This window comes from Terrapene carolina, unplaced genomic scaffold, assembly GCF_002925995.2.
Source record: "Terrapene carolina triunguis isolate 2854851 unplaced genomic scaffold, T_m_triunguis-2.0 Scaffold58, whole genome shotgun sequence".
NCBI classification, from domain to species: Eukaryota; Metazoa; Chordata; order Testudines; family Emydidae; genus Terrapene; species Terrapene triunguis.
This window is the reverse complement of record NW_020664409.1, coordinates 25,840,236-25,849,640: the sequence shown is the minus strand read 5'-3', so window position 1 is coordinate 25,849,640 and position 9,405 is coordinate 25,840,236. Positions and strand designations below refer to the sequence as shown.

Below are 9,405 nucleotides of genomic sequence, written 5' to 3'. Positions count from 1 at the left end.
GATGTTACCATTTATGAAGGCCTCTCCTAGAGCCAACTAATGTTTGACTTCCCAAATATCCTAGAAATATCCCTCTTGCAGCAGAGGTTGAATTTGGTTCATCGTGGGACTAGGAGCTGGTACTTTTTTCTGGGAGAAAAATGCTCTAGAATTTAACCTTTACTTCTTTTTAAAAGTCCTAATCATTATGATTACAATAAAAACCTTCAAGATATGAACTGCATTTAACTCAAGGTACTGATGTCTTCTCTACAGACAGTACAAAACAATATCTGTAAGTGGTGTGGAACGCTCTGATTCATCTTAACGGGACATTTACTACTCAATTTAAAATAGCAGCATAGATAACTATTTAATTGCTCAGTAAAGCATACAAAGAAGAGTGGCAGTTATTGTGCACATCTACACAATGTACTGGGCATCACAGGTGGGCAGGACTTGATTTGAAAACATATACTGAAAGAACTGCCACTCCCCTCTCCTTCTTCTCTCTCTTCTCCCCTTCCCCCCAGCCCCCCTCCGCCCTTGGCTCAATCCATTTTGCATATATTTCTCCCTGTTAGAACATTAGGAGAAAGAGATGCACTCTGTAACAGGGCCAATGAGTAAGTATTAGGGATGTTAGAAAGAGAAAAAACTCCTACAATCATCATCCAGCCTAAGTCACTGCCAATGCAGGATTGTTCCCTGTAGAACATGCAAGTAGCAGACTTTGGGTATGGAAAGTTCTTCTCATGAAAATTTAAGATATTCTCCCCCCACTTGGGAGGCAGAAGAGGCTAGTATATTGCTGATTATATGTAATTTAAATGTAAAGAAAATTTTACTTGTATATTGGAAGGTTTACACAAATGTAGATTAGTGGGTATAATGTGAAGATTTCTATACTGTTACAGAGTTGCACTTTGGATTCACACACAACCTTTTCTGATCAAATTTCTCTCACTCCTATTCAGTTAGATATGAAGTTTCTCTTATGATTTACTTAAATTGTAGTTTCTTCAGGGCAGGGACTGTCTTTTTGTTATCGCTTTATACAGTGTCTAGCACAAAAGGGGCCCTGATCAGGCCCCTATGGACTCCTTCATACAAATAATTACTCCAATGGCAAACTGGACCTCTGGTTTTCAGAGGCCTGAGCATCTGCATAAGTCACTTTCTCCTACAACTGGTCTCCTTACCTCAGTGACTATCAAAGTAAGTTCAATAAGGTATGTTAGAGAGCATGTTTTTAAAAATTGGAATGAAACAAACTAAAAATTAGCTTGAGTCTTTCTTCTGTCAACAAGACTGATAGGTGGTGTTATCCATTATCATCAATTATAAATTTGGGTTTCAAGATCACATTGGAATCTAGTTATATTCTGCAGTGTGGTTTTAATTATCTCTAATCTAGCCTGTTCTCTCATGTCCTTTCTGTGACATTGATTCATTCATGACTTTAATTAAAGCTTCATCTATGGGTGGGATGCTTTAAAGTATTTTTTCACATTTAAAAAAATAAGATAAATTTTAAATTAGAAGTTTTTAGCTTTTTATCAGAACATCTAAAAGTAAAAGTAGCCAAAATTCATTTTACATTAAGCAACAGTACAAATTAATGCTGCACTAAGAGATCAATTTATACTATAAAACATCTTTTAGTGTTTGAGTTATTTCTCTGCAGTTCTCTTTCCATCATTTTATTTAAAATATCTGAGGGGAAAAGTGTATGTTCTCTTTGCATCCAACATTTATGTAAACTGTTACAACTGACAAACTGCAATATTAAATTTTACAGAGTGACCTCTTCTGTATAAATTGAGTACTACAGGTTTAAGAGGCCAAAAAAATTATATTCAAAAGACTTATGCCACAAGACAACAACCCTCCATTTTCTGAATAGTTTACATTTGGCAGTATATTGTTTTTAATGTAATGTAGTGGATTTAGGTAAGTTTCTACATTTACAGATAGACGTATATACATAATTAATTTGTTCTAATATGTAAGTATTTTAATAAAAATAATATTGGTTTAATTTAGCTATATCCACCCAGTAAAGTGACCTCAATCTTTCAAATTAAGTTAGGTAAAAATGGACAAATGCTGTGGAAATAGCACTGTCTAAAGTTTTGATCAGATTGGCTCATTGTGGGACACTGAGCAAATCAAAACCTCTTGTACCTCAGTCTCACAACTGTAAAATGTGGATAAATACTAAGCCACCTTTGTAAGGCACTTTAAGATCTTGAATGTGAGGCCAAGTCTATAACTCAATGTATAATTAAAACCTGGGTGTTGCAGGAGCCAGTACTTTGTTACTATGAGTCAGTACTTTAATAATACTTAAACAATGTCCCAAGATTGGTGTTACATAGAATCATGCTGCTGAAGATATCTTTTGTCTGAGACATAAGTAGAGAAGTTCTAACTATTTGTTGCTATTGTATATCTCAGGGCACTGTCCAGAGTTAGGCGTGTTACCTATGGTGTCAACCACAGTTACTATTAGCAGAAGCACTTGAGCTAGAGCTCCCTTGGATTACAGAAGTTGGCAGGGAGTAATTTTTCCTCATTATATGTCCCTCTTTATCCATGGTACTCAAAGACAATCTGGGACAAGCAGCATATATAGTAAGCAGGATATTGAGTCTTACTTTATTGTGCTGCTTGCAAGATTCTGAGACTGTGGTGAACAGGCAGAGACCCTGGAGCTAATGCAGGGACAGTGAAGCAACTAACATGCAGCCAGTGCCTTCTGTGACTGAGGTAATCACTGCCAGGAAGCCAGAGACAGTGAAGGAGCAGAGTTGGGTCTGTGATGCATGGTGATGCTGAGAAATTATTTTTTAATAGACCAGGTAAATTAAATGCCCCAAAACTTCATTAACACAAATTAAGGTTGCCCAGAGGTGTCTCATGTCATTCCAGTTGTGGAGCATGGCTAAACTTAAGCCTCTGAAAACCAGGACATACAAAGTTAAGGCACATGCCACCCTTGCAACACCTTAACTGCCCATACCCCAGCACATACATACTAGCACTCTACTCTGACATGCTACAGAACACTTTGAACACAAAGCATGTGAGCACTACAGAACAAAGAAACCTCATCTTTGCTAAGACAAAACTTTGGTTTAGGTCAGGTGTAGCAAACAGGAGCTACCTATATCACACTATGCTCACCCAGTCTACATTAAAACTACTCCAGACTTCCTAAATGTTACACATACACACACACACACACACACACCACCAATCACACTTACCAAAAGAGTTCCTTCTACACATGCAAGTTATTTCAGAATAAGATAACAGGTGAATTTAAAATTTGAAATTGAATTTAAAATGTGGAATAAGTGTTCATACATGGAGCTATTCAGAAATCATTATTCCTGAACAATTTCATGAGTAGACAAGCCATAAGCCCTAGAGGCTACTGCCATATTTGCCACCAGATTGCAGACAATTCCCTTGGAAGATCATATCCTTGTGCACCTCCACCGACACAATCTACAAAATTCAATGCTGAAAGGATGCATACTTGATCTCTTTAAGTACACAAGCACTTCGTATCAGTCACAGCTCTGACAAGCTGCTCCAACTAATCCCTCCAACATTCAATACAGCTACTCTTAACACAGTTAATGCAGCTAGAATGTGTGCAGATAAATGCTGGGAATTCAAATATGTGGAACACAACACAGTGGAACATTCTCTTTCTCTCTCCTCATATCTATTTATTGTAGATTCATAGAGTTAGAGACCACAATAAACCAAAAGATTGTTTAGTCTGACCTGTACAACACACACCGGAGCATTTCACCCACTTATTCCTGTATTGAGCCTAATAACTTGTGAATGACTAAAGCATCTTCCAACAAGGCAGCCACAATCTTGATCTGAAGACATCATAGAATATCAGAGTTGGAAGGGACTTCAGGAGGTCATCTAGTCCAACCCCCTGCTCAAAGCAGGACCAATCCCCAGACAGATTTTTGCCCCAGATCCCTAAATGGCACCCTCAAGGATTGAACTCACAACCCTGGATTTAGCAGGCCAATGCTCAAACCACTGAGCCATCCCTCACAAGCTGGAGAATCCACCTCCCTTACTGAACCATTCCCAGTGGCTACCACAGCGTCAGGAGTCAGGGGGAGAGAGTTAAGTATGCACTGTGGGGGGTGGCATGTATCTTAACTTTGTGTTTCTTGGTTTTCAGAGGGGTTAATTTATCACTCTCCACATTCTGGAAGGGCATGAGGCACCAACTCTGCATTAATGAAGTTTCTGGGAATTTAATAAAATGTGGAGACTATTTCATCGCTATTGCAACAACCACTGATGTTGACACCTCAGCCCTTGCTACATCTCACACACTCCAGACACTGGTAACCTCCTTGACCTCAAGAAAGAGGACAGAATGCCATTTGACCAAAAGACCTGACTGCAGGATCCAGTGGAGACGGGACTAGGAAGTAGGTTAACACAGGTTGTGGAAGGATTTAGCTAATGAAGGACAGCTCTGACAAAAATGAGAGAAAGTGATAGGAACTCTAAGTGCCTGTAGCCTGGTGTTAAAGAACCTCAGGAGGAAGAATTTAGGACTTTTTCTAACTAATCAGGAAGCTATCAAATGAGATATCCTAGGACTCTATCCTGTGATTGCTTCCTAAGTGCTGTCAAAAGATGCCTAGACCAGTATGTAATTGAGACAGGGATAAAAGTGTATCCCCTAACAGAGCGACTATTAGCATACTGGTGAAAATCTTTGGTGAAAATCATAAACCAAAAAAAAAAAAGGGGTGACAAAATGAAAGGGTCCCCCAAGAATAAGCAAAGGAAACACCAGTGGACTTGAGTATATAGGAAAGTACAGAAAGGATGCTTACTTTTGATGAATCCTTCCACAATTTGGAACTGTGAAAAAGAAGTAGATATTTGCATACATGTTTTAATGCATGCAGATCTTTACCACTAAAAATGTAAATAAAGCAACTTTTATTAAAATAAAAATATACACTTTATATAAATACACTCATTACAGTATATACAAGTATTTTTGCCTTAATTTTGTTTTAAATACACACATTAAAAATATTCACAACCATCATCAGAGTGGTGTTTACCCAAAGTGAAACATTAAATGTTGTAATTAATATGATTTTTAATAATAATGTTCCTTTGTAGTAACACTTATGTACACTGTTTCAAGGCTCTAAGAAGTATACGTGATTTTTTTTAAAGTACAGAGCGGTATTTACAAGCAAACATGATCCAAACAGCACACGCAGATTCAGGATATGTAAACACTCGCACACGAACTGCAAGCCGCACTTGGTCTCCCCTACAACAGATTATTTCTTCACAGAAAGGAGACCTATTTGGCACAAAGGAAACATGAATAATATGGTTTAAATAATGCAATTAGTTATGAGTGACTAAATCACTAATAAAGTTTTTAATTAAAAAAAAATTGTACAAGTATTAGTCATGACTGAAGTGATAGACATATTTCCAGGACATCACTATGCCAGGAATCTGGCTTTTTGATGCTATGACAGAGTAACATCATTACCCTATTAGTAGGGCCCTACCAATTTCACAGCTGTGAAAAACGTCAGGGACCGTGAAATCAGCCCTCCCCCATGAAATCTGATCTCCTCTGCTGCTGGGAGCCTGGGACTCCTAGCCACTCTGGGGAGGAACAGGACTTGTCCTTCTCCTGCCTGGCTGCTCTTGGTGAGATGATCAGATCCACCTCCAGAGGCAGCACAGAAATGAGGGTGGTACACCCTCACTTCTGCGCTGCAGCAGCCCGGGAGCTAGGCTCCAGGCTTCTGTCCCCTTCCCTCCCGCAGTTCCTGCCGCAGCTCTGGGCGCTGAGCTCCTGGCGCCCCCTTCCCCCCCCCCCCCCCCCCCCCAACAGCTCCTGCCGGGCTGCTCCCCGTCTGCAGCCGGGGCAAATCGGGCTTGGGGACTCCCCGGCCCCTGCTCCAGCCCAGGCTTGGAGCAGCCTGGGCTGGGACTTCTGCTTCCTGTTGCTCCAGCCGGAGCTCAGGGCACCCCCGCCACTCCAGCCTGGGCTCAGGGCTTCCACACCGCCACCCCCTGCCAGCCAGGGCAACCCAGGCTTGGGGCTTCGGCACCTTCCCCCTGCTGGAGTGGCTCAGGGCTTCCACCCCCCAGCCGGGGCTCAGGGCAGCCCAGGCTCAAGGCTTCAGCCCCGCAGCTGCAGCTGGGGCTCAGGGCTCCTGCCGGGGCTCAGGGTGACCCATTTGGGGCTTCTACCCTAGGGCTTCTTCTGGGGTTGGGACACTCATTTTTCCAGGGTTCCCTGCCTTAATCTGTCACTAGCTGGACTAGCTCCTAGGAGCATGGGGGAGCTCCTAGGAGCATGGGGGAGCTCCTAGGAGCATGGGGGAGATCCTACCCACCTCCACTTCCCAGAACCTCCTCTAACTGCAGGAAGCTCGGAGGCTACTAGCTAGGCAGCACAGAAGTGAGGGTGGCAATCTTGGAAACCCCCCCTACAACAACTTTGCAATCCCCCCACGATCCCATTTTGGGTCAGGACCCCCACGGTTACAGCACCATGAAATTTGAGATATAAACATCTGAAATTGTGAAATTGACCAATTTTAAAACCCTCTGGCCATGAAATTGACCAGAATGGACCCTGAATTTGGTAGGGCCCTATCTATTAGTATTGAAAAGTCAATAACCTGAATGAAACCAAGCACGGGCCTCTTCTGTATATCACCTCACTAAACACTTCCCACAACAAGATGCTGGGTTATATATTGCTACTTTTCACTTACTGTCCTTAAGCGAGTTTTCAATCCATGGGGCAGTGATCATAGGAAAAATAATTTGAATTTGCTTGATAATATGAAGTGTCTCAAGTGTTTTAATAAATCTAACTGTATTACAGCCTTGACCTCTCAGCTAATACTGCCAATAATTCTACTGATTGTAGTTACTGTGATATTAACAGTTGTCCATTAGACACTGGGCTGAGACAAATCACTTATTTCACATAGGCTACTAAATAGTTACTACCAATCTGAACCAGATTTAGATTAGTGACCTAGATGGGAAAAGCTCTGTTCCCCATTTCCAGTTCATTATGCCATTCTGATTTCTAGCTAAATCCCTTATGCGTAAAAGATGATAATATAATTTAGAATTATTTCAGCTTCATCAATTATGAAAACTCACAACCTATTACATGTTTATAAAACCTAATACTACTAGAGTTACATCTTAATCTTACCGAAGGCACGTAGAAAATGCTCTCCTTGCATTTCTGTAAACAAAATGGATGGGGAATCCTTTAAATGTGTGACCATCAGGTACTGCTCTCCTTATAGCATCTTGAAACTCTTCATTTCCTGCAGAAATGCTTGTTGTACGTTCAAGCTCATAGGCTGCCAAGGCTGGTGACAAGAGATAGGATAGCTGGTCATCCCAAACAGTAGTAAGGCCTAGATCCTGTAGGATGAATCATAGAGCAGAGTACAGTACAGAATTATTGGTCTCAAGGCACTAAAAAAAAAAAGTTTAAACATATGGTAGATTAAAACACATCTATTATATATGTGTGCTGAGATCACAGCCTATCATACTGACCAATATTGTCTCATTGTTTCCTTATACTCCTGTCAGTATCCATCTGCTATCTATACTTAAATTGTAAGCTTTTTGGGGCAGGGTCTTTTTGTTCTGTGTTTGTACAGAATCAAGTGCAATGAGGTCCTGCTCCATGACTAGGGCTCCTAGGCCCTACAATATTACAAATAATAAATAAATAATAAATCTTTCATTAATCAGTCAGTGTTGGAAATGAAAAGTGAAAAAGGTCAGTACTGCCTACCAACTACTATTACAAAAACGTGCCTTTGGCAGGAATTACACTGATGCACAGAAGATTTAGTTCAGGATGAGCTGCAAGTGGGATAACTTTGTACTCAAAGGGAAAGCTGTTTTAGAGGCAATGATGGGAGGGCTATAGTTTTTGTGGTTCTACAGCAATTATGAGACATGAATCCATGGCAACAACTGACTTAAAATGTTGTATGTTCTGTTTTTTCCTAGCTCTGAACTGTGAATTAGCAAAAATTAAAGTAAAGTCAGAGTACAAGAAAAAAGAAAAGCAGGCTAGAAATAAATTCAAAATGACCTAATTACAAAGTAATTTTTGCATAAAGCCAAGAGCCACTTTATTAGTATGTGTGTAAAAAAAGAGCAAGGCAAATCCCAAAGCGAGATTCACTTACAAATAATATTTCTACTGTCCCACTAAAAATAATTTCCAAAGGGAATGGACTGCATAACCTGACTTTAAAAAAAAAATACATAAATTGAAAAAAATCACTACAAAATTCAGTATTGTGCATGATCTTTATTTGCTCTATATAATGTAGTATTGTTTGTCCAATCTACTGTTAAAAAATTCCTGTTTAGGAAATTAAGGAGTGTTTGGTGCATAGCACTGGGCTTCAGACTAAGCCCACTAATTGCTTCTTCCACAGCAAGTATTGACAGTCTAGAAGCATAAATAATTAATCTCAAGATTTACATAAAATAAAAAGCATGGATAAGAATACAGCTAATCAACTTGGTTTGTGATCATGTCAGATAAGCTTTGTGGGCTGGTCTGTTTAGTACAAGAATGAAACAGTGCCAAAAAAACACCAGGCCCCCCACAGATTCTGGAGAAAGTGGCTCAATAGCATTCCTCTCTCTGAGTCGTAAAAGGAAAAAATGGTCCAAAATACTGCTTGGGGATACTATTACAATGAGATGTAATATGGAGATCATGATCAACTGCTACTAGAGGTACTGTGTGCTCTTTAAGAATGTGGTTGTTATTCCGGATATGGCTAAACTAACTACATTAGTCAACCCAAATTCCTCTTGTAGTTTATACTGAATAAATAATTCAGTTCTTGTCCTAAAATTTTGTGTTGTGTCAGTAGTAGGTAGTCTGACCAGATAGCGAAAAACTGTGAAAAACTGGGACACGGGTTGTTTTTTTTTGCGAGGGGGTGTAGTTGCGTATGTAAGACCAAGCCCCTAATATTGGGACCTTTGATCACCCTAGTGAAGTACGAAAGCACATTTGTATCTGGCTCTTTTTGATGAAAGACACTGTATTAATATGAGTATTACTGTACATGGCTAGATAGTTTATATGAAGTGAGGTAGTCAGTTAATGGGGGGAAAAAGAGGATTACAGCAGGGCTTACAATTTTGGAATCAGTCTTCAGAAACAGAGAGGAAAATGTCATGAGAATGTATTCACTGAAACCAGTCAGAAAAATATCTTTGTAATTAAGTCAGTGAGGCAGATAATAAATTACCCTGTTTCCCCGAAAATAAGACAGTGTCTTATATTAATTTTTGCTCCCAAAGATACGC

At 40.0% G+C, this 9,405-nt stretch overlaps 1 protein-coding gene across 1 annotated transcript in view; it reads right to left on the bottom strand.

The window, feature by feature from the left end:
- Nucleotides 1-5,015: 5,015 nt before the first annotated feature.
- The window catches only part of CEP76 (centrosomal protein 76), a 40,870-nt gene continuing 36,480 nt past the window's right edge, over nt 5,016-9,405 (bottom strand). The window contains exons 11-12 of the mRNA XM_024212590.1: nt 7,259-7,476; nt 5,016-5,362 (exon numbers count right to left, since the gene is read on the bottom strand). Of these exons, the coding sequence (XP_024068358.1) occupies nt 5,224-5,362; nt 7,259-7,476 (357 nt within the window). The 3' untranslated portion in view covers nt 5,016-5,223. The remainder of the gene's footprint in view (nt 5,363-7,258; nt 7,477-9,405) is intronic.